Source organism: Mastigoproctus giganteus, chromosome 8 (assembly GCF_048544385.1).
Source record: "Mastigoproctus giganteus isolate SK-2022 chromosome 8, ASM4854438v1, whole genome shotgun sequence".
Taxonomy (NCBI): domain Eukaryota; kingdom Metazoa; phylum Arthropoda; class Arachnida; order Uropygi; family Thelyphonidae; genus Mastigoproctus; species Mastigoproctus giganteus.
The window spans coordinates 88,432,697-88,459,686 of NC_143582.1; the positions used below are offsets into that span (position 1 = coordinate 88,432,697).

Consider the following 26,990-nt stretch of genomic DNA (forward strand, 5'->3'; position numbering starts at 1 on the left):
TTGGCCGTAGAGAAAACCCTAAAAAGGCACATTAGCGACTTAGACCATATTGTGCCGTATAGATTATGTCTGCAAATGGCATGGCCGTTTTCTGTGGTCGATTTTCTGTTTGCTGGATGAAAATCCAGAGTTTCCGGAAGGAAAAAAACAAACATGCTACCCTCGCCTGAGACCGACTAACTCCGCCAAGTTGTGATAAAAATTCCTCGCGCATTGACGGGATTCGAACTTAGCTCTTTTCCATCCGGTGTAGGGAGGACAGTGAAGTGTTCGTGCAGCCACCATATTTCCCTGATCTACGCTACGTATTTTTTTTTTTTTTTTTTTTTTTATCAAAGATCGATAATCGCCTGAAAGGATATCATCTTGGGAGGATCGACAACGTCCAGAGCGCGGTAACCGATGCACTGAAGGACCTCACAGAAGACTTCCGGCACTGCTTCAAGGGACGAAAGAAGACCTGGTACTGCTTTCAGGGACGAAAGAAGTGCTAGAGGCGATGTGTAGCTTCCCAAGGAAGCTACGAGTATTTTGAAGGAGAGTACTGTAGAAACTTTTACGATAATTTTTTTATAAAATCAGATTCATTAATTTTGTGACAGACCTCGTATATCTGTGTTGCTTATGCTTCAGTTATAAAACAACCATGAGAGTTCTTGGTTGTACAAAAGAGCCTTTTTCAGCGATCCCTGGTTAGAGGAACAACGAATCATCAACTTTTGTGCAACGTTAGGCAAAAATCGAAAGACAAATGAAACGGTAAATGTTATCAGTAGTTGATTCTGAGCAGCACAGAGTCGGAAGGGTGTGACACAAGATTTAGTTTAAGTAAATTTAAGTATACGAATGGAGGACGAATTAATTTTAGAAAATGAAACCGTGAGAAAGATTTTTACAGAGGATTTAGCCCGGTGTTTCCCAACGTGGGTCCCACGCCCCACATGGGGGAAATTTGATTGTTCAGGGGGGCAATTCAAAAATTGCTCGTCTAGAGTTTAAAACAACCGCCTACTATGACTTAACTTGTACAAAAGAAGAATTGTTGGTAAAGTCTCTGTTTATTGCTCATACTGCAACTGTCAATCGTACTCTTGAGGCTAGTTATTAAATTTCTTTACTCATTGCTGAATCTGGGAAAAATCATACTATAGGAGAGAATTTAATCAAACCATCAATATCAGCATTTCTTAAAACAGTTCTGGAAAAAGATGACAAATGTGAAAGCTATGCCACTCAATAACAATACTGTTAGCGGAAGAATAGATGAAATGAGTGAAGACATTGAAATACAACTTGTTGGAAAGCTGAAAACACGAAAATTCTCAGTGCAAATGGATGACTCAACTTTGAGAGACAGTGAAGCCGTACTGATAACTTATGTAAGATATATTGATAAAGGTAATTTTGCTGAAGAAATGTTATTCTGTAAATTGTTAGAGAGCACCACTATCTCCAAAGATATATATAATAAGCTAAAAAATTACTTAGATGACAATAATATACCAATGAAAAATATAACATCTTGCACTGCAGATGGTGCTCCTAATATGATGGGCAAGAAAAATGGCTGCTTAAAATTGATAAAAGATGAGAATCCAGAAATGCTTCTTGTGCACTGTGTTAGGGAAAACTTGTCTCTTCAAGCTTTTTTGTGAAAAACAAAATGAAGACCACGTGAGACTTTTACTTCACACTGAAGTAAGGTGGCTCTCGAAAGGGAACTGCTTGAAAAGATTTATGGAACTATTTGATACTATTAGTGACTTTTTAAGTGACAAACCTAAAATGAAGCATCTGTTAACGGTTGATGGTAAAGCATTTGTGAGTTATTTAGCCGATATCTTTGAAAATCTAAATATATTAAATAAACAACTTCAAGGAACAAATAAAACTCTCGTCGATGCAAAAGCGAAGACATTTGATTTCATTACATTTATTAAATTATGTCAAAAATATATTTTTAAAAAAAGTTTGAACAGTTTCGTTGTCTGCAAAAATGTGAAGTGACTGATACTGCTGTATTTGTTATTGTTGATCATCTGAAAATTCTGTCCGATGATTTAAAAGAAAGGTTTTTTGATTTAAAACAAATTGATTTTCCAACCTGGATGATGCAACCAATGTTAGTGGATTTGTCTGATGTATCAATGCAGTACCAAGAAGAATTCTCAGAAATGCAAAATGATGAGTCAGTTAAAACTTTATTCAATATAAAAGAAGCGATGGCATGGCTTTGTGATGAAACAGAAATTAAATACCCAAATTCAACCAACGTTGCAAGAGAGCTATTGTTACCGTTTCCATCTTCATATTTAGCTCAATGTGGATTTAGTGCCATAAATGATTTGTTACTAAAGAAAAGAAATCGACTGGATATCACAATGTCTATTATATGTTTTGAAAATTTACTTACTGTTTTTTTTTAATAATTTCCTAATGATTTCTTCCTAAAACCTAAGTCTTGTGTCCTGAACAAGTTGTAATTAGGCTTCATTTAGGGAATAATTCAATTTTTGAATATAAAAAATATGTATATCGGTGTTTCCCAACGTTACATAGGGGGCATCAGAATTTTAGAAAGACTTAGGTGGGGCATGATAAAAAAAAGGTTGGGAAACACTGATTTAGCCAAAAAAAAAACGAATTATTATTTTAAGAGCACCGGCGTTTATCGCTCGCGTCCATACGTGTATTTGTCTGTAGACTTATGTGCCCATAAGCCTATTTGCACGTTTTGCGAGATCAAAAACCCAAAATAACTTACATAATCTTTCAGGGAGATGCCCTGAGCCTATTCAGGTTCTGTCTAGCACTTAACCCGCTATCCACCATGCTCAACAGTAGCATGTATGGATATAACCTCAAAGAAAGAAGGAAGAACCTGTACACCCTCACCCACCTGATGTACTTGGATGACATCAAGCTCTACGCGGGAACCGAGAAGCACCTCCAGCAACTACTCCAGATTGCCGTAGAATTCAGCAATGATATTAGGACGGAATTTGGTCTAGACAAATGCAAGACCCACGGATTGCACCAGGGAAAATTAGTCAACCGAAACTACCACCTGCAGACTGGTAAAGAGATCGAAGCCATGGCAGAGAGAGAAACCTACAAATACTTGGGGATTATGCAGGCTCAGCAGTTACAGCACAAGGAAATTAAGGCCTGCCTGACCGAAAAATACCATCAGAAGCCCAGAAACCTGCTGAAAGCAAAGCTGAACGGAGGGGGGAACACAGAGCCATAATGCTAACATACTCCTTCGGGGTCATAGATTGGACTAACACCGAGCTGGAGGATATCATGAGAAAGACAAGGACAATGATGACCAAGAGCCGCCGACACCACAAGAGAGCTGCCGTGGAGAGACTGACAATTTCCCCGGAAGAAGGGGCCTGATAGACCTCACTGAGCAACAGAAGACAGCGATAGTTAACCTGAAGGATTACTTCCAGAAACACACAGCAGCACTCCACCAGGCCATAAGGAAGATAAACAAGCGGTATACCCCACTGAACCTAAGCGAGGAGTCCCCCACACCCTGGAGGTACAAACGAAGCTAGAAAGGTGGGCAGAGAAGACACTCCGTGGCAGACACTACAATGATCTCCATCAAGATCACATAGATAAAACTGCTTCCGATGCATGGCTCACGAGCGGGACGCTCTTCCCCGAGACTGGATTCATGGTCACCATCCAAGACCAGGTAATAAACACCAGAAATTATGGAAAATACATCGCCAAGGAGCCTGGAGTGTCCGATGATACATGTCGACGATGCCACATGGCCTCAGAAACGATCCAACATATCACAACGGGGTGCAAGGCTGAGTACATTCATAGAGACGACCAGGTAGCAAGGATAATACATCAGAAGCTAGCGAGGAAATACCAGTTGGCCAAAGAAAGTATACCATATACTACAAGTACGAACCACAGGCAGTACTAGAGACCCCAACCCACAAGCTCTACTGGGACCGCGCCATAATAACGGATAGGACAATCCCGCACAACAGACCGGACATAACCCTTGTGGACAAGACGGAAAAGACTACCTATCTGATTGACATAGCGGTACCCAACACTGGCAACCTGCAAAAAACCCATGAGGAAAAAATCAGGAAGTACGCGAACCTAAGACAGGAGATCAAAGAGATGTGGCATATGCAACAAGTAACGACCATTCCGATCATCGCGTCAACCACCGGTGTGGTGCCAAAGACTCTACATAACAGCCTAACAGCAATAGGTCTCCCAGCGAACACCTACAAGGAACTCCAGAAAGTGCACAATCCTGAACACCAGTAGGACAGTCAGAGATTTCCCCGACCAACATTAACACCAGACATAACAGCAACCACCCTGTATACTTGGTAGCAATACTCGTCACGAGGTGGAACCCCCAATAAGGGAGAAATAATATAAAAGCAATAATAATAATAATACTATAATAAAAATAATAATAAGTGATTGTAAGACTGCATTTAAAATAATGTGCCCAAGCAAGGAAAGACAACAACAACAACAACAACAACAAGAATAAAAAGAGCAACAACATCAACAAGAATAAAAAGAGCAACAACAACAACAAGAATAAAAAGAGCAACAACAACAATAATAGTACTAACCCCAGGCAATATTAGAGATATTTCCCAATCCACCAGCTGTAGTGGGATCGCGCCACAATAACGGACAAGAGAATATCGCACAACAGACCGGACATAACCCTTGTCGACAAGGAGGAAAAGGCTACCAATCTGATTGACATAGCGGTGCCCAACACTGTATACCTCCAGAAAACCCAAGAAGAAAAAATCAGGAAGTACACCAATCTAAGACAGGAGATCAAAGATGTGGCATATGCAACAAGTGACGACCATCCCGATCATCGCGTCAACCACCGGTGTGGTACCAAAGACCCTACATAACAGCCTAGAAGTAATAGGCTTCCCAGAGAACACCTATAAGGGACTCCATAAAGTCGCAACCTTGAACACCTGTAGTATAGTCAGAGTTCCTCGACCAACCGTAACACCAGTCATAACAACTACCCTGTATATTTGGTAGCAGTACCCGTCACAGGGTGGAAGCCCTATCAGGCAGAAATAATAATAATAAGTAACGACCACCCGATCATCGTGTCAACCACCGGTATGGTGCGAAAGACCCTACATAACAGACAAGCAGCAATAGGCTTACCAGGGAACACATACAAGGAACCTCAGAAAGTGGCAATTCTGAACACCTGTCGGTTGGTCAGAGAGTTCCTCGACCAACAGTAACACAGATATAACACCAACTACCGTGTGTACTTGGTAGCAACATCCATCATGAGATGGATCCCCCAATCAGGGAGTTATAATATAAGAGCAACAACAACAACAATAATAATAATAATATTTAGACATACTTAAGCAGAAATAACTTGCACTCAGCAAGAGACTACGGTGTTATAATGAGGAAAATAAACACAAGTAATGTTCGATGAAAACCAAAGCCTTCTATAGAAGTATAGGACAAGATGGAAAGGACGGAAACGGATCACCCGAGCGGAAGGCGATCGATTGAGTTCTGGGGGCAACATATGTAGCAGTGAAATAAGACGTAACAGCCGAGCACCCTGGATAACACTAGAACAGAAGGAAACCAAGGACGTACAAGAGATGGGAGAATGGCAGATTCAAGAGGAAGAAGTACAACAATCGATCACGAAGTCCCAAAACTGGCGAACCGCAGGAACAGAAAACGAACACAACTACTAGTGCAAGAAACTCACGTGCACTCACAAGCACCTAGCAGAGCAGTTCACCCAAATGATGTCACCCGGTCTGCGAGGGGTAGCACAGTGGTATCGTCACCGTCCTCCCAACACTAAGTGGAAAAGGCTCTGGTTCGAATTCCGACGATGGCGCAAGGAAGTTTAATGGGCTTTTTTCACTCCGTCGCTGAGTTAGACGGTCTCAGGCGTAGATAGCAAGTTTTTTTCTCCCAGAACTTGGGGTTTTTCGTTCAGCAAAACAAACAAAAATGACCATACAACATATGCAATTAACAGACATAAGACACACAGCACGGCATATGAATTTAATATTCGGTTGGCCTAAAATAATAGTTTAGAATGATGTCACCCAGAGACAATCCCAGAGTTTCTTACACAATGAATCACATATCTGAAGGATAAAGACCAATATACAAGAAACATGAGAAATATAGGTGAACCTTTCCCTATTTCTTCCATCATGCAGTATGATTGTTGACTTTTGAGGTTATGATGAACATCGTGGCGAGATCCAATATTCCTTACATTTCGAGGGTACAGCTCTAAAACGGTGTTCGCAGGCCGGCCGGTAGTTAGTACACCAGACCGAACCTATTGGTAACTCTCTAGGAGGCTTCCGGATCAGCTAGTATAATCTTGCGACCTCTACTCTGCCAGATAGTGACTGGAGGGAGTCCGAGTAGTGTGTATGCGGGGAGTATTGTCGAGGACACGTTATGTCCTCTTTATGTCGAGGACAAGGATCTGGGTATATTCTCACCATGTGTACGCCATATCCAAAAATTTCATTACTTCATACAGCATGTCCCACCCACTTTTTCTTACTATTGGATACACCATGAATTGTCAAACTAATAGAGCAAGCTTATCTGCGAAAAGATCTAAACCTCCCAAGCATTTCCTAATTTATTTCACAAATATACGTGGTCTCAGTTCTAATCTCAACGATGTCCATTTTCATTTGCAGTCTGCCAAACCCAATGTACTTTTTCTGACAGAATCTCAGTTATCGGTTGATTCAACTATTGCTCATCTCCGATGAGCAGTAGTTGAATCAGGTCGTTCCTCAGTAGTTGAATAAGGTCTTCCAAATTATTCGCTGTATGATTCCTTTCGCCTCAAAGGTGGTACTTGTGCATATGTCCGTTCTGATATTCCCTGTCAGAGACTTGGCAATTTGGAATCTCCTCTCTTTGATCTTCTCTGGCTTAAAATCTCTCTTTCTCATTTGGTCAAATTCATCTGTTGTCTCTACCGTTCGCTCAACTCCACTAACCACTTGGAGCTCTTTGACTTCCTCTCTTTGCAACTTGACTTTCTTCAGTCCAACTTTCCTAACAGTGAGGTAATTTTCCTTGGTGATTTTAATGTTCACAACTCCAGCTGGCTTCCGTTTTCTAGTCACACCGACCCAGCAGGTCCAGATACTGAGGCTTTTGCAATTACTAATGACCTAGCACAGATTGTTCATTTACCTCCAAGAATAGCGGACAATCCTAACCATACAGCCAATACGCTTGATCTTTTTCTCACAAACAACCCTTCTAAGTACACGGTCGAAGTGAGAGGTCCTTTAGGCACTCCAGATCACAACTTGGTGATTCTCTCTTCTCCAATGGACCCTTTATCTCAAGGATATTCCCAACCTCGTGTTGTTTGGCATTACAAGAATGCAAAATGGGATGACCTGGGGGACTTCTTTTCTTCTTTTCCTTGGTCGGATTACTGTTTCAAAACTTCTGATGTCTACGTTTGCTCAGATCGTGTCAATGAATCCTTTATCCCACACTCCACTTTAAAATCGCGTCCTTTATCTAAACCTTGGCTTTCCAATAAATGTGCTAAGATTTTTTTTTTTTTTTTTTTTTTTTTTTTGATTTGGTAGTTGTTGGCGCATCGGCTTCTGTGGCCATATAGCACCTCCTAAGGTTTTTTGCAGTACTTTGATCCAAGCCCGAGGCGGGAATCGAACCCGCGACCTTTGGGTTGCCGGGCAGGTACTTCACCCATTCGGCTAGCCCGGTCGGCAAATGTGCTAAGGCTGTTCAAGAGAAGAATGTTGCATATCGTAATTGACTTGTTTCTAATTCTTCGGTTTCATTTTCTGCCTACACCAAAGCTCGCAACAATTGTAAAGCAGTTATTAATCAGTCCAAACTAGAGTTTGAACAGGCTAAGAGTAGAAAACTTGCGTCTTGCCCTAATGGTAGCCAAGCGTTCTGGTCTCTTGCCAAAGCTATTGACCGCAACTTTTGCCCATCTCTGCTCCTACCTCTGTCCAAACCAAATGGTTCTGTTATCACTTCATCACTTCAGCCAAGGATAAAGCTGACTTGCTAGCATCCCATTTTTCTTCCAGCTCATTAATGATCTTGGTAAAACACCTCCCACCATTCCCAACACGCTCCATTCTATGTCTCCTGTGGTCTTCCGTCAAAAGGATGTCAGAAGGAGTTTGACGAATCTTGATGCTAAGAAAGCTCCAGGTCCCGATGGTATTTCTCCACTTGTTCACAAAACCTGTACTCCTGAACTTACTCCTATTCTTTGCAGCCTTTTTTCACTTTCTTATTCCAAAGGTGTTTTTCTTTCTGCTTGGAAATTTGCTCATATCCAGCCAGTTCCTAAAAAGGGTGACAAATCCCTCCCATACAGTTATCGTCCTATTGCAATTACTTCTACTCTTTCTAAAGTAATGGAGAAAGCAATTAACCGCCAACTCTTAAACTACCTAGAAACCTTCAGTCTGATCAACGATCGCCAGTATGGATTCCGTCAGTGTCGATCCACTGGTGATATTCTGCCTTATGTTACCCATTTATGGACTAATTCAATGGAAAGGTTCGGCGAAACACAAGTAGTTGCTCTTGACATCTCAAAGGCTTTTGATCGTGTTTGGCATAAAGGTCTTCTAAACAAGCTTCCATCTTATGGTTTGCCAACTGTTTTTAGTAATTGGTTATCCAGTTTTCTCTCTGATCGCTCACTGAGGGTGATGGTAGATGGCTCTCTGTCTTCTAACTTCTCCACTAATGCCGGTGTCCCCCAAGATTCAGTTCTTTCCCCCACTCTTTTCCTCTTGTACATTAATGACCTTCTTCCATTGACTGGAAATCCTATCCATAGTTTTGCCGATGATAGCACATTGCATTCCACTTTCCATTTTGAGAAATCTTGTCCTGCTCAAACAGCTTCAAATTCTCGAAAATCTGCTACCAATTCCTTAAATGCCGATCTTCAGGTAATCCTCCAGTGGGGCAAAGACAACTTAGTTGATTTCAATCCTTATAAAACTCAGTCTTGTCTTATATCTCGCAAAAAGGATTCTTCTGCTCCTATGTTTATCTTTAGTGACACTCCAATTTCTAGGCAAAATGATATATCTCTTTTGGGGATTACCCTGACTTCTAATCTCTCTTGGCACAAGCACATTACAAATATTGCTTCCTCTGTATCTAAAAAACTTGGCTTTCTCTTTTGCTCTCGGCGTTACTTTTCTTCCAAACAGCTGCTCACTCTGTATAAATCGCAAATCCGCCCTGCCATGGAATATTGTTCCCACATCTGGGGTGGTGCCCCTGAAACCTCTCTCAGGCTTCTTGATTCCATTCAGAAGAGGGCAGTTAGGTTAATTAATGATTCATCTCTAACAGAGTCTCTCCACTCACTTTCTCATAGACGTACTGTTTCTGCTGCATGCCTCTTCTACAGATACTTCCATGGGCACTGTTCTTCTGAATTGGCTTCTATAATTCCCGCTCTCTCTTTCAAAACAGTCCGAACACGTGCCGCCATCAGCCAACATCCATTTACTGTCTAACTTCAAACACACAGAACCAACTTTTCATCTTCCTCGTTTATTGATTCAACTGCCGTTTTCTGGAACAACCTTCCTTCATACGTATTTCCTGAAAATTACAATCTACAGAAGTTCAAGTCCAATGTCAACAACTATCTTCTTTCTCTTCTTTCGTCTTCTCAACCTCCTACCCAAGCACGGTACTAAGTACTATAGGTTCTAATACCTCTATAGCTGGCTAATAGAGACACTGAAGATCTACAGATTCAATTCGACAGTGACAAACTTTATAAAAGCAACCATGCGAAATGGAGCACCACCACCACCATCAAGGTCGAGAACATCCAAACCAGACAGATTGCTATCAGGAGAGGAAATTTTCAGGAAGATGCTCCGAGCCCATTATGGTTCTGTTTAGCACTCTACACGGCAACAGAAAAGCAACTCCAGCAACTACTTGGGATCATCGAAGAATTTAGCAATGATATCAGGATGGAATTTGATCTAGACAAACGCAAGACCCACGGATTGCATTAAGGGAAATTAGTCGGCCGAAACTACCATCTGCAGACTGGTAAAGAGATCGAAGACATGATAGAGGGAAAAACTTACAAATACCTGGAAATGATGCAAGATCAGCAGTGACAGCACAAATAAATCAAGGCCTGCCTGACAGAAAAATACCATCAGACACTCAGAAGTCAACTGAATGTAAAGTTGAACGGAGGGAACACAATTAAAATCATAAACACCTATGCAGTTCCAATGCTAACATACTCCTTCGGGATCATGGATTGGACTAACACCGAGCTGGAAGTTATCATGAGAAAGAGAAGGACAATGACAACCAAGAGCCGCCAAAGACACCCGAAGTCAGCACGGAGAGACTGAAAACATTTTGCAAAGGAATAGGAAGGAGCCTGCATCCTTTCTGCTGTTCTGCCTTGGTGTTCTGTCTCTCGAGCAACGAATACAGAGATAGCTAACCTGAAGGATTACTTCTAGAAAAACGCAGCAGCACTCTACCAGGCCATAAGGAAAATAGACAAGCGCATACCCCACTCAAGCGAGGAGACACCCTCCCACCCAGACGGAAAAAACGAAGTCAGATATATGGGAAAAGAAGACACTTCATGGTAGACACTACAAGAACCTACATCAAGACCATATAGATAAAATGGCTTTCAATGCCTGGCTGACGTGTGGGACGCTCTTCTCCGAGACTGAAGGATTCATGTTCGCTATCCAAGACCAGAAACTACAAAAAAAGAAAAAAAAAAAAAAAACCCTATTATATTTAGGCCACCCGGATAATTAAATTCATCTGCCGTGCTGTGTCTGACGTCTGTTAATTGCATGTGTTCTGTGGTTTATCTGTCTGTTTACTGAACGAAAAACCCCAGTTTTCTGGGGGAAAAAACCTTGCTATCTACACCTGAGACCGACTAACTCAGCCACGGAGTGAAAAAAGCCCATTAAAGTTCCTCCTGTCATCGACGGGATTCAAACCCGGGCCTTTTCCACCCGGTATGGGGAGGACGGTGACGATTCCAATGTGCTACCCGCGCAGACAGACAAGAAACTACAGAAAATATATTGCCAAGTAGCCTGGAGTGTAAGATGGCACATGTCGATGATGCTTCCTGGTCTCAGAAAAGATTCAAAACATCACCGCAGGATGCAAGGTGATCTCCAAGACATAGTACTTTTAGACAGACCAGATCCCCAGGATAATACATCAGAAGTTAGCCAGCAAATATCAGTTGATCAAAGAAAGTGTACCGTATTACAAGTACTGTACAAGCCCCAGTTCGCACTAAAGACTCCAACTCAGAAATTGTACTAGGACCGCGCCATAATAACGGACAAGACAATCCCGAATAACAGAATGGACATAACCCTTATCGACAAAAAGGAAAAGGCTACCTATCTGATTGAAATAGCGGTGCCCAACGCTGGGAACTTCCAGAACAGAAAACCAACCAGGAAAAGATTAGGAACTACACGGACCTAAAGCAGGAGATCAACGACATGTGGCATATGCAACAGGTAACCACCATCCCGGCCATCGTGTCAACCACTGGTATGGTGCCAAAGACCGTATACAAGAGCCTAGCAGGAATAGGCCTCCCAGAGAACACCTAGAAGGAACTCCAGAAAGTCGCAATCCTGAACAGCTGTTGGATACTGAGAGAGTTCCTCAACAGTAACACCGGATATAACAACCACCCTGTGCACTTGGTACCAGTATCCGTCACGTAGTAGAAGCCCCCATCAGGGAGAAATAATATAACAACATTAATAATAATAAAGGAATTCTGCTTCTTCAAAGGGTCGAAATAGGGGCAATTCGCCTGATCAGATCGACCGAAGGCGTCCATATGAAGAAAGAACTTGATATACGTATGTTACAGAACTAGGTAACTAGGTACTTTACGGGAATCTGTTTGAGAGTTATGACGCTCTGAGAGGACAAATTAAACTGAATTTAGTAGAACTTTTCACTGTTATAATGATTCCAGTATAACGGCCCATATATATATAAAATTGCGGACGAAGAGGTTTAGACTGGCAATTAGGAAGTTTTTTTTGTAGCCAACGAATTGTTAATTACTGGAAGAAGTTATCTTCCTGCGTGGTTCAGGTGGACAATTTGGGGAAATTTAAAATTTAGCTAGCTGGTACTTGTTGAGAAAATCACAAATGTAGTTTAGTATTTTAATTTCGATTTTTTTTTAAATTTTTATTTATTATTATTATTTTTAAAAAAAATTGGCTGTCAACAAAAGCTGGTTCTTTCTTGCGTCATACGGCTTATATAATACTAATAAAGCGTACTTTCTGTTTGTTTCTATAATGGAGTTACCAATATTGTGCAAATATGGCAGATCGAAATAAAAATTCCTCATCAGACAGCACAGAAACCCACATTCCTCTCTCTCTCTCCCTTCCCATACACACTTTCCACTTGCTACTTCTTTCAACATGGAGAATGATAGCGCCCATTCCAATCTTATGTTAAGAGGGTAAAAAAAGAAAAAAAAAAAAAAGAAGCATCATCATACGAGGGCCACCAAAGTACTAACACATTTGCCCATGTATATTATCCATAAATTGCAAGCCTTTTATGGTCGACTTGCTTGATTTGCTGGACGAAAAAACTCACTTCCCGGGGAGAGGGGGAGGGGAAGACTTTTGATATCCATGCCTGAGACCGACTCAGAGACCTGAGAGCCACGGAACAAAAAAGCTCATAAAAGTTCCTCGCTTCACTAACCTATTCGATCCAGGGCCTTTTCTACCCGTGTGAAAAACAGTGATTATAACCACTGTGCTATGCGCGCAGACTATGTAAAAATGGTAGATCGAAATAAAAATTCCAAATCAAGATAACCTAGAAGCCCTTACTCCTCGCTTCCATACCTATTCAATAGGATCAAGGTTCGCTCTTCAAGTTGACCAGTCCAACTTTACAATATCATTATCCAAAAACCAGAATACTAACCCTTGCTGTATGGCATGGAGCATTGTTGTGTTTATACTAACAGGACACCCGTTTCCAGAGTACTGCCACAGTGCAGGCAGTGCATAATTGTCCAAAACAAATTAAGTGTTGAACCAACCTCATACCATTAGACTGCCTCAGAAAACTGCATGATCGAGATGATACACACTCCGACAAGAAGCGTTTTCCAGGCTCTCTATACGCCAAAACAAGTTCACGAGAACGTGCTCTAGCGTATAGAGAGTCCATGAGCATCGGAAACGACACATTCCAAAAGCTGTTTCGCATTGGTCATCGTGATATTGGGCTTAAGACTATGAGTTCCACTACGGACTGGACGTCTTATGTATTCACGGATGTTCCTGCGGTCACTTGGACTTGCTCCGTGATGTTTTCCGCAAAGGAGATCATCACAGAGTTATGCGTGAAGCACGAATTAACCATTTCATGATTCTCTAGAATACGTTCCAACAGTGTTTGAGGTATTTCGAACTTCTTTTTTCCATGAAGTATCATCTTCATACGGTCTTCCATTTTTTAAATAACAGACAAGTCGCAGTATGCGCGCAGAAGAAGGCGCCTCCGTAGCCAGGTGGGAAGAAGCAGCAGTGCGTAGTACACGCTTCTTGATTAGACCGGGGTTCGAGCCCGTCACCACCAAATATGGAGGATGCGGAAAGGTAGACATCATCTGGGAATGACCACCGCATATCCCGGAGCAATATGGCCTTAGTTGCTAATGCTCCTAAAAACCAAACAACAACAACAACAACAATCAGAAGCGCGCAGAAGAAAGTTTACTGAGGTGGATGGGTATTGCTGCATAGGCAGACTGACGAGATGTATATTAGTATGTACATCTCGTCGTTAGTTGATCCGCATGCGCGGGAGAGACTTCTGGAGCAGTACACAATATTCGTGGTGAGCGTTCGTATAATTTGGTCATATAGTGTAGATTTGATTTGTATGAGTTTGTAAAGACCACTTTTAAAAAAGTAAAGTTTATAGTTTGAATTGATGCCATCTTGAAACAAATCCCAAATATTACTAAAACACGTACATTAGGTTGTCTCACGCATTCTATAAATGACCACAAGTTTCTAAACTGACGCTATATCTGAGTGGCAGCATCTTATGTCAAAACAGCAAAATGAGGAAAAAAACACTATGATCCCTCTCAGTTGGGTTTAGATCGGCAATAAACAAAAGTTCTTTGCGAAACATATGTAGATACGGTAACCTCTTAAGCCAGCTTTCCATTTTTAGAAAGTTGGCTATAACTGTAAGAAGCATGTAATACGGGCATTACTTTTTACCTACAGTTGATATATTGTTTCGCTAAACTGTTCGGTGATTTCGCTGAATGGATATATGATTTTCATTCGACCATTTATCGTTTTGCCAGTTTACAATTCGATGACTTGTTCAGTTTTTTTTTATGATTCCATGTTATTCAATGAACTGTTTTCCAATTAGCTGTTTTTTTAAAATTAATTTTTCGATTACTTGTCCTTTGATGAATTGCTTTGGATGATTCCATTTCTCTGCGCGTGTAGTTTCTCTTATAATAATAAATTTTCTCAGCTGACATCACATGGTCTGTTTTTTCCCGAAAATACAACTTCATTATTTCCATACAGGCCATTTCCTCAGGCTTGCTTCAGCATTTACCGCTGTTAGCCGTGTCAAATATCCAACTCTCTCTCTCTCTCTCTCTACATCCTACTATCATTTGCTTACGACATGACATGCCCTGCCTTCACCGACAACAAATGGCCCTTGTCTTTAAAGATCTTCCGTTAGGTAGTTTTACGAACAGGGCGATATAGCCATGCGGTGTACGGTTACTGCAAGATGTGGGCTTGTCGGAATATGCTACTCTATACGAACGACAAACTGTCACGCATAATAGTGGAAAATCCTTGAAATATGAACGCTGATAAAGTGCAGACTAAAGAAAGCGGTGAAGCATTAAAATAATAAATAACTGAACTTAGTCAAAATCTAGACAGAGAAACATATTTCATAGCGACAGCTATATTATTATTGTTATTTATTTATTTATTTATATTCATCGCTAAAACTGACGTCTTCAAAACTGTTTCAGCAAAGTGGAAAACAACTTTAGACACACAGGATAGGATCACATACTCAAGAGCTTGTGCCAAGGTCGCAGCCATTAAAGCATATATCAGTAAAACAAGTTGGATTGAAAAGACAACTTTCAAGGCAAGACAGAACGAATTACCACAGCAACTCAACCCAGCTGAGTTACTATGAGAATTCGTCCACATGCCATAGAGCAGCTAAAATAGGCTAATTCATGCCACTCGGTGACCTAACAACAACGATATGTGCTGGATATGATGGAATCCCACAATTTATGTTAAAGACTAAAGACCTAAGTGGCAGCATCATAGCGGCATAGTGATTCTAAATGGCATCCACACTACTGAACTGTTCCCAACAGCGTGGAACCAATATGCAACGGTCCATATCGAAAATTCAACCCCAGGGGCTCACATCTGGTGGGTATGGGCTTGGCACACCCAGGGTCCTCAGCTGGATATCATCATTCTTCTCTTACTTGGTGATTCCCTTCTCTCTCTCTCTCTCTCTCTCTCTCTCTCTCTCTCTCTCTCTCTCTCTCTCTCTCTCTCTCTCTCTCTCTCTCTCTTTCTCTCTCTCTCTCTCTCTCTGGGTAACATGGAATTTTTTTTGGCTGGTGCAGCATAAGTCTCAGGCTTCCTTGCACCAAATGGCTAATAATAATAATAATAATAATAATAATAATAATAATACATGACCATGAATAAAAAATCCTTCACACGGAGAGTTAAGATTGGTGTATCACAGGGTGGGGTCCTATCGGGACTCCTCTTTCTGCAGCCATTCATCCTTTTTTTTTTATGCCAGCAAACGGATTTCATCAGCTATGCTGATGAAATCCGTTCCTCTATCGGATAAACGAGACCGACAGTCCATATACTGCCTTTGCTGCCATAATGAACAGCGTACAAAATCTGATAGCATAACAGCTGTCACAGTTTTCTCTAAATATAAATCGAGAAAAATCTGCATTAATGATATTCTCTCTAAAATCATAACCAGCGAAATTATTTACGGAAAATGACTTTTTGGAAAATCAAAATATTAACAAAAAATTTTGGACGAGTACAAAATTGTCTTCCCAAATCAACTAAAATTTAATTTATTTATTAAACACTTAACTAATATAAGAAATCCACTAAATCATATTAATTGGGTTTCTTATAAGTTAGGTGAAATTCAATACTGCTTCCATTGAAAATACGTGTGTTCCTAAAATCAAATGCTGAGGAAAATAAAACCTATCGCCAAGGAATTTAGTCTATTTATGTTGACAAGTCCAGTTATTTTGTAATGATGATAATCTAATGATTTAAATTTTGTTGGATAGAGGGTTTATGTCCGTATCTAAAATGGTCGGTAGTGGGGGTGCAGCGGTGAGGGGGGGAGGGGTAGCGCTTGCGCGTGAACACCGAAAATGGCAACGCCGCGCGGCGTTTGGGCAGTGTAACTGTGGATTATGAAGAGATAGGACGTTGAAATTGGTGTCGATTTGTAGAGAATAACAGGATATACAATATTATTTAGCAATAATAACCTATAAAATAAAATTTGTAAAGTTATAAGTCGATAAGTGTGCTAAGTTGAAGAAAATTTTCATAATGTCGAAAAAAATGCAAAAATTATATTGCTAAAGGAAATATGAACAGAAATGTAAGAAACGTATATCATTGGAAAGAAAAATTCAAAAGTTCAACGTGAGTTCAACTTGAAGTACATTTCTATATCGCCCACTACTCTGGGCAACACTTGTATATCTTTAACCTTTGTAAGAAACATCGATGTAAATACTATGCCACATGTATCTTACTTCTCCTATCATCGGCCTTTGAAAAATAAAATTATACTTCACTTAAACCACCAAGACTTTATTCATTTACATCTTACCCTTCCTCTAATAACACAAAGACGGATTCACGCGTTAAACGATTGGGGTTGCGTCCCCGTACACAACCCACCCCAATTTTTTTTAAGTTTCGATAAATATTGTTTTGCATTATATACATTCTATATCGCGTTGTATTGGAAATGAATGTTTGTACATACTACATCCATCGTATCTCTTTGGCATCTTACTGAAAGATAAATTAAATGTAGCTTATTACCACACGTATAAAGAAAATACAATTTACATTACAGTATATCTAACATTTCCACATGAATAAGTAAAAAAAAAAAAATGGAGTTTCCACCTCAAATCCGATAGGTTTGCAGATATGCGTTACCAACAGGTGTTTTTCATGACCCGTGAAAAAATTATTCGGTGTTTTAAAGTGTTGAGAGAAGGACGTAATATAATAAGAAGGGCGGAATATAATAGAAAAGATATATAATAGGAATATAATAGTATGAACCAGAGCTATAATGCTCAATACGTTCTGCGTTGATATTAATATTTGTAAAAGAATAAGAGAAGTTTATCGCAATATAATATGATAATGTAGAATACTTCCGTATGATATACTTCAGAAATTAAAACGAAAACAATTTAAAAAAAAATCGTTTCATTCCTGTGATCACGACATACGATCGAAAAGCATTGTCAGCTTCAGGCAGGAAAATCGTTTTGCATTTTTTTTCGTTAAATTAATTTTTTACTTAATTTTTAATTGCGTTAAATTAATTTTTTACTTAATTTTTAATTGCGTTAAATTGATTTTTAATTGCATTCATTTGATTTTAATTGTGTTCATTTGATTTTTAATTATCGTTAATTATTTCTTACTGTAAGGTAAGATTTTCGATTTTGTTTTTAATTGTTTTCGTTTTAATTTCTGGAGAGTATCATACAGAAGTGTTCTACGTATCATATTGAGGTAAACTTCTCTTATTCTTTTACAAATAATAGGAATATAATATGAAGGACGTAATAAAGAGTAGGACGTAATAATAAATAACTAAAAGGTGCATAACACTAATTAAACCATGTAATTTGTTTAACCCTCCTATTGTGTTCGCATTTTGGTTACACTTATTGTGTTCGCATTTTGGTTACACTTATTGTGTTCGGGTCAATATGACCCAAGCGTCTATGGGTGTCGTTTTATTCGTGTTAAATTGATATGGCAGTAATGTGTTTACTAAATAATAAAATAAATAAGAATATATGTAGCATTTATTGACCAAAAGTTTTTTTATGAACGGAAGTAATGGAAAAACAATTGTTACATACATCTGAAAAACAAGTTATATCATAACATTTATGTGCCAAGACAGTTTTTTATTGTCTTGGCACATGAGCTTTACATACGTATTTTGAGCAATCACAACATAGTATATTGGTTTTGTTGTCCTTTGAAGAGGGACAAAAATTACATCTTTTACATTTATTTGTGGTCGGCTGCTCCCTTGCTTTGGCAGTGCTGGTTGATGGTCGTGCCCTTCTAACCATTTCAGCAGCAGGAATACTTCGAGGAAGGTGTTTTCTTTCTTGCAGTAAGGGAGAACTGGGTGATCAAGGAATCACCCAGTTCTTCAAGAAATAGTCGACGTTTTCTAAGTTTGTCAGCATTCCAGGTTGAAATGCTGGCAAACTTTACTTCGCACCACAGAACATAGGCGTTGTAAGCAGAAACATCCATGATATTATAAAAGATAAACATTGGCCATCTTTCAGTTTGTCGTCTGCATGTGTATGTTATAGCATCTGCCCCAGTTCGTAAGATGTAAAAAAATAAAATAGCACAACTCTTTTACCTTGGCCTTTTTCTGGAGGTTCACCTTCTTTTTTTACGAGGTATATTTGCATGTTATATGCATAAGCGTTTACAGAATCGCATAAAGTCCAAATCTTGATTCCGTATTTGGCTGGCTTGTTGGCTATATACTGCCTAAATGGGCAACGGCCTCTAAAAGGTACCATTTGCTCATCTCGTTAGCATTATAGACCGTAGGTAGAATTGTAACCCATTCATCCCACAAGTCCCGTATGGCAGCTAATTTATCAGCCTGGCGCCGTTGTGATCGAGTTCCTTTATCGTCAAAGCGAATTATTCGCGAAATTACATGGAATCGTTGTAGGGACATCGTTGCCCTGAATATAGGGCGGCCTACATTTCCATCCCATTGGCTGCAGGTTGCCTCCCCAAGAAATTTGGCTGGAGGTTGCCTCCCCATGAGATTTGAGATTGTTAGTAAACTCCTGGAAATATGGCAGGACAGATGGGATGTAAGTGTAACAGGGGGGTTACCGATTATTTATTCTAAGAGTTCATTTTACATACCAGAATAAGCAGCGGTGTTTTCCTAATATGTTGACGTCCTATATATTAACAGGACATGGATCCTTAAGGAGTACGTTATATGATCTTAGTCTGGAAACCCAGCCAAATTGTAATTGCGGTCGTAATAAGGAAAGTTGGGATCATGTATTGTACGACTGTTTATCGTATGAGGAATATCGCCAATTGCTCAGGAATGAATTATTATATTTTGGAAGATGATTTGAGCCTCATTACATAGAGACTAAGTCTAATTTTAATAAGTTTAGTAATTTTTGTGAGTTAGTATTTCGGAAGAGAAGAAGGTTACAAGTGTTGGTGGATATTTTTTAGGTATTCTGTATACTGGTTGATGTTGTTGCTTGTTGCCACTTCATGTGGTCTGACGTGGTTTTTTTCATGTGGTTTTTTTTTTCTACTCTTAATAGTGTTAATATTTCTGTTGATATTATTATTATTATTGGGTTTTTTAGGACCTCCTGGGTTAGGCCCCTAGGAGGTGGGGAAGATGATGCCCATTGGAATTGCACTACATCCAATGGGCGTGGAGATGGTACTTAATACCGACAGAGATGATCCAGGTCTGGCTACAGGTGTCAAGGGACGAGCACCAGGGGTAGTCACGCTTGAGTCTATGCCTCCTGGTGGCGATAAAGCTTTCCCTCCCTATTAGTAGTAGTTCTTTTTTGGATATATGATACTGGGTGGAGATGGGCGCTTGCCCGGGTGCCACCATATATACATTAACATATGATGATGATGATGTACAACAGAGTAGGTTCGTTAATCTGCGTTTGTAGTTATCCATATGCAATTTCTTGAATTTGTCAATATTAAACTTCAACTGCCATTTCTTAGCCCCCATCTGCGTAATTTTTCTATATCTTGTTGCAGTAACGTACCGTCATTATGTAATTAACCACCACCCTGTCCCCATGAGATTTGTACACTCCATCTAAAAGCAGTAGGCTGAAATATGCTTCTAATTCGACTACTGTTAGTTCTTGCAACTGGTCACCATAAATTCTTTTTCCTTCTAAATTTGACATCTTCAAAATTAAGTTTACAATTTTTGGCATAAACAATAAGCAGTAGGAGGATTTTATAACATATATTCTAGACGTAGCGTACCTTGTCGGTCCAGGATTCAACGTAATAATATTTTCTGACGAAAATCTTCCTTGTTGATTAGGTGTGTTGCAGTTCCACACTATACTGCCATTTTTTGAGGTTACGTAATTAGCCATAATAGCTTCGTCTGAAATCGTAGGTTACACTTCTTCATCATCCGAGTTACTACGCACCTCTGCTTCAGATAACTGATTCTCTTCTTCAGAAGTGCTATCATTACCATCAGAAGCATACAAAATATTCTCAATTTCACTGTCCGTCAACGATCTCTTAGTACACTTCTTCAACAATTTCTTCCTACTGTTAGCACCACGCTTGATGTTTACCAAGAAACTGACACACAAGTGCACACTGGCAGATATATGCGAGAAGGTACCAACAAGCCCCCCCCTCCCCAGCGTCAACAGGCATCAACTTGTCGTTCACCGCGCTCACATAACGCACATGTTGAAACTTATTCAAGAAACGTGGTAATGTAAGTTATTTCTATGAAAATAAAACAAAATCAATAAAATACGATAATTTATGATGATATTTCCCTTCTCGTTCCTTAAATTTTAACAAACTAATCGTCGGGTCATATTGACCAGAGCACAATAAGTGCAACAATTACATTTATAAAAAAAAACTAACTGTAAAATTTTTTTGTAAATCTAGGTACACCGTTATTAGAGTAAATTAGTAAAAGTTATAGAGCGGCAACAAAATATTTAAATAAATATAGGATTTATGGGCATTAAAAGAAGGCGACTGGGTCATATTGAACCAGACACAATAGGAGGGTTAAGTGAATTTTATTGTGTAAAAAGCATTATATAAAACTCCCAAACAGATAACCCTTTTACTCAGTTAAGTTGGGAACTACCGCATAATCTTTTCTGATTAGGCCTGATAACGATATCCAACAAAAATCTAAAAATGTCAATTATTAAGCAGTTCTATCGTGTAGAAGTTTAGTTTACTCTACAAAACACTTTTTTACGCAATAAAATTCATGTGATTAAATTAGTTCTATTAAATTATTCATGTGATTAAAAAAATCTATTTAATTTTTATCCTGTGTGTGTGTATGTTTTTTTTTATGCTTTAGAAGAAACATAGGATAGGATGTCAATTAAAGTCTTTTATTAAAAGTCCATAACTTTTGAACAGATGCATATTTACATTAACTGTTTTCACAAATTCAAATAATAGCTCATAAGGTTTTTTTGCACATCAATGAACGTGTGTCCCTCTTGTAGCTCTGAGGTTGTCAAATCTGTACTCTTGAAATGCTAAGCAATGTACACCTACGATTTCTTAGCATTTCAGGTGGCGAAATTGAATAGATTGCTTCAATTATTCTTGTTATTAATATTGGAAAATCAGGAACTGTTGTTGAACAGAGTTATGTCAAGTGACCGAGGCAGCCATTCAATCGGTTCACCACTTATCGTTATCTAGCGATTTGGGAAAACGGCATCAAGAGTGTCATGTACATCAAAATACCAATGGGAGGACCCCATCCCATTGGTATTTTGATATATATATAAATAAATTTGGTATATATATATATATATATATATATATAAGTCGGATATTCTTCCAACTTGGAAGCCATAATTTTCTAAAAGGTGTGGTCAAAATAGGTTGTTCCGTTAACTGACTTTTCAGAGTTAAAAAATAAGCCAATAATCATATCATGAGGAAGTCCATACAACACACTGACCTTCTGACCATTACACATTTTTTCACACACTACATGTAGGTTCTTAGACTGCCATATGCAAACACTGTGCTGAGTAATATGTCCTGAACCATGAAAAGTTGCTATATCAGAAAAGTACGCTGTTTGCAGGAAACGTCGTCTTCTTCAATTAACTCCAGTATTGTGGAGGGAAATAATTCACGTGCTGGCCTGTCTGTTGTTTATAACTTCAACTTTATACAGAAATAACCACTGAAGCCTTTTTATGAACATTGTGTATTGTTGATTTCGGAATTTGAAGGTCTCATGAAGAGCATCAAATTGACTTTCTTGGGCTTCCATGGAATGCATTACAAATATGCTCCTCAACTTCGACAAACGCTCTAGGCCATCTGCTACCTTTATCATGCAGTAAACTTCCAAGTTTTCTGAACTTTCTGTTCCATCCACAAATAAAAGTTTGGAACACTTGGTGGATCATTCCTAAACATCCGACGATAAATTACGATGAATTTGTAGCATCAAGCTAAAAACACACTGCACTTTCTTTTTTCTTTAATGGCCTGCTGTGGCATCGCCTTCGCAACCAAAATGATCTATCTATGAAGTACAAGGAAAACAAACACAAAAAGTTTGTTTTCCTTGTACGTTATCTTGCTATAGTTTTCAGTTTTAGATTTGGATCTTTTATTATTTTATTATTATTTTTGGTACCTTTAGAATTCCGGTTATAAATATTGCACTAGTATAATATATTATTTTTCTTTCAGATATTTCTCACCACATGCACTTTATTTTCAACGTCACGCATAATGTTCCCCTGACAGAAAAAATTCTTGAAGCAGAATTCCATCTATATAAACTAAAACCTCGTTCTAAAGCTATCGACAAACTTCCAAAAAATCGTTCTCATTTACTTGAGGTAAGCTGTACTAACTGTATACTTCAAAAGGAAACGTGTGTGCATGTGTGCGTGTGCGCGCTCGTTTAAAGAACGAAGTCAATTCCTCTGATAACTAACATAAAAACTAAATCTGAATACGCATTTTTTTTATTTTTAGTTGTCTTCTTTATTCTCAAAGAAGTGTATACATATTTTTATTTATTTATTTATTTTACAATTTCTGGAGCTCACCACTTTCTTTCTTTCATGGGCATTTTATTTATAGCTATCTTAGCGCAAAATGAATATCGCAAAACTTTGAACATAAGTTGCGACTCACAGTTTTCGCACTACTATTCCAGATCAACAGGATTTAATTGTAATAAGTTCATAAAGTAATACTTTAAATATTCCGCTTTTTTATGTTCAGTAGGGTGTGTGTCAAGTACATGACAATAGTCCGTTGTGTTTGTCCCGAAGGAGCAGAGGTTGAGAATGATTCTAGACCACAGTGGGTATCGCATAGTATCCCAAAAGGATTCCCCCAAATTTTGGCATCTTACCAGCAATTTTCGCTTTCATTTCCTTCCATTGCGCATATTGATGTAACTGATTGATTAAAATACAATTATTGACTAGTATATTAAAAATTTCTACATTTATTTTTTCAAATGCTTGGCAGCCTGTGGATTTTGGACACGATCTTTCTCTTTTAAAGCTAACAACTGGCATAGTCTATTTCAGTTAGCCTTGGTTAAGCAAATAATGTACTTAGTACCGCGCATACCTTTCTTTTTTTTTCTCTCTCTCTCTCTCTCTCTCTCTCTCTCTCTCTCTCTCTCTCTCTCTCTCTCTCTCTCTCTCTCTTTTTCTCTTTCACAGAGGAACTTCCATTCCGTTGCATTAGCCTAAAGATAAGGAACAAAAAAGGGTGGGGGTGTAGAATTGTGTTTGGAAGATTAATAAGAGTAAAATAATATTACAAATAATAATACAAGATTAAAGCAATTCGTGGTGATCCGTTTTATAATATGAATGTTTCCAAACAGTTTCCGTTATAGCTTCTTCGTATAAAAAGAATTTGCACTACTTGTACGTAAATGCTTCACCCTATTAATGTTCGTTTAGATTGTATTGAGCCGCCAAATTAACAAAAGCCAGTTACATCATATCCTTCTCTGGATATTATGCAAAGGCATAAAGTTCATCCTAAATTATTCCATGTTCCCTCCATTTTTTCCATTGCTAGATATTTTTACTAAGCCAGGTTCTGTACCCCTACTTAAACCTATGGATCAAAGGCTACGACTTTTATATCTGATATTTCTAAATATTAGAGGAAAATAAAGGTACTAACCGTGAAGGAAAATTCTGTATTAAATTACACTGTGTAATTACTTATAATCATTGCAATAAAGTTTAGCATTGATAAAGAGACAGAAAGCAAGACAGATAAAACTTAGAAGGAAAAAAAAAAACATATTAACAGTGTTTTTAACCAGTTGCGTGACCTATCAGATATTTCATTTTTTTAGAAATTGCTCACCGGCACAAACTGCACTGGATTTTATTATTGCTAGGTTACTGTGCAAAAACTATTTTCAGAGTGTGTTCTATTCATAGACTTCTTTTGATAAAACAACCGCTACAAATCCTCCATTCATCGATAACACTGAATTGAGAATAGCGGTTGCTAGGCGACACTTTCACTGGCTACCTTTCAACCGTTTCGGTACGTATTAACATTTGGAATTTAGCCACAGATTCTGACACCATAATGGTACTGATAAAAATAATCATTAATTCTGCTTATCAAATGGATTGCATTTTGGAATTATCAGAAAAGTGAAACCACATCACCATACCCATTAAAATATCGTCGGTGACAGTTTCAAGTAACTTTGTCCTTCTGTGAGTCTAATTAACCTGCAAACACTGGATATCAGTGTAATGATGGGCATGATTCCATGAGTGAGTTATATGCACATAAGAAATACACAGTTGCACCGCGCGGCAGAATCTTTCTTCTACAAATCGCTATCGTCACCTGCAGGATAGAAAATATTTACATTCAAAAAGAATAATCGCATTAATTTCTTCAAGTTCATATTTCTCTTCGATAATAATAATCGCGTATCCAGGTTGTTAGGATTAGGAGACCACGTTCGTCCCATGAGACAGCGACATTGTGCTCCTGTAGTGGTCAATGTGTGTTATTGTATGAGAGAACGTGTGTTCGCCAGCAGATTTACTCGTTGTACACGCTGAAAGAACTCAGGAATAACTCACGGGGGAAGACTGTACTCCCTCTACTGAGATCGGATAACTACAATTTCTGAAGTCTTATTCGACTAAGCCGGACTTCGGAAATTCTTAGTCTTTGCGTATTAAATAACCACTTACAAGGTTTATTTGTAGGGGAAAAAAGGTACATGCATTAAGAAAAAAATATATTTTTAGAAACAAGAAAACAATACCTAAAAATGTGTATGTGTGTGTAATTTAAAGAACATCTTAAAACATTTGCACTTTTAGAAATTATTTTTTTATGCGATCCATAAATTATGGGACCAGTTTAATCCTTATGCTTAAATTCGACACTATTTGTATTTGAGACCAATGAAGGCACTACGCTGCATTAAAATCTATTTTGTAAAACATTGCCTTTTCTTCAGATAAGAAAAGAAAAAAAAGGAAGAAAGAAAACTTACAGGAAATCAGCCGGTACCTAACCCCAGCTGCTCTGTACAAAAGAAAAACATCCTAACAAATTCCTAGCAAAATATCTTACTACACTGCTAGACAAAATTAACAGAACACGCAAAAAACCTGGTGTAACTCGTGCAGCTTGCGAAGAAGATGGGGAAAAAATTAGTATGGTGATATACCATAGAATAACGATGAAATAAGGAGAAAGCGAGAAACTTCGGACAGGTATAAGGGATATTTATAGGGGTCGTATAAGAATTACCAAAAAGGTTTCATTACAGAAGTCGATACAAGGTGCTCGAAAATATGGTCACATTACACCAGTAGAAAAAAAAAAGAAATCTTTATTTCAATAATAATAATAATGATAATACAATACATTTAGGGGTACATTGCAATGTTGCCCTTCACGGCCACCAGGCCAGGGGTTAAGAGTAATAATACAATATAAATAGAGAGCATTAATATATGAAAATAAGGAAATGCATATATGGAAGTACAACTCAAAACTCCAAGTATAATACAGTTATTTACAGTACAATATATAAAGAAGATATTGGCGGAAACAAATCATTTCATATACAATAGTAATATAAACAGGCAACGTTCTTTGCACTGAACAGAAGTAGTTAGTTCATCATTACTCAATGTCATACTGTGCGAGATTTTCGGTGGTAATTACACCGGAACACAAGGATGATTGTTGACCCAGGCCCGGTGCTAGGGATGGGGGACCAGGCTGCAGCTGACCACGTGTTCGCTGCATCCTGGTGGCATAGTAGCCTGACACAAACAAAACAATATACATCAATATTTACGCACATACACTTACACTTTTTCAGGCCCATTATGCAGAGTTTCTGCACCATAACAGAGTACAAAGGTGGAGATGGGCTAACGCCTAGGAGCCACCCCGATATAAGAACACACACAAACAAACAACACTGTCATACTGAAAAGTTATAATGCCATCTTCACATCAGGCGGTATTGTTGGTTTGCGGTATTAAGACGAGCTTTGAGGAGAAGGAGCAGGGACAGGGAAGTACAATTCAAGGATGAGACGTCTGTATTCCTTGTCAGAAGCGTACTTATTAAGGTCAGCATCCAAAGATTGGGCACATGAAAGTAGCTGAAAAGGCAGGAACCTATCGGATAGGTGGAGA

General features: G+C 38.8%; 1 protein-coding gene across 1 annotated transcript in view; it reads left to right on the forward strand.

The window, feature by feature from the left end:
- Nucleotides 1-26,990, forward strand: part of LOC150081703 (bone morphogenetic protein 7-like) — a 241,044-nt gene that overhangs the window by 119,012 nt on the left and 95,042 nt on the right. Inside the window, exon 2 of the mRNA XM_090379568.1 lies at nucleotides 23,004-23,155. Within this exon, the coding sequence (XP_090235694.1) occupies nucleotides 23,004-23,155 (152 nt within the window). The remainder of the gene's footprint in view (nucleotides 1-23,003; nucleotides 23,156-26,990) is intronic.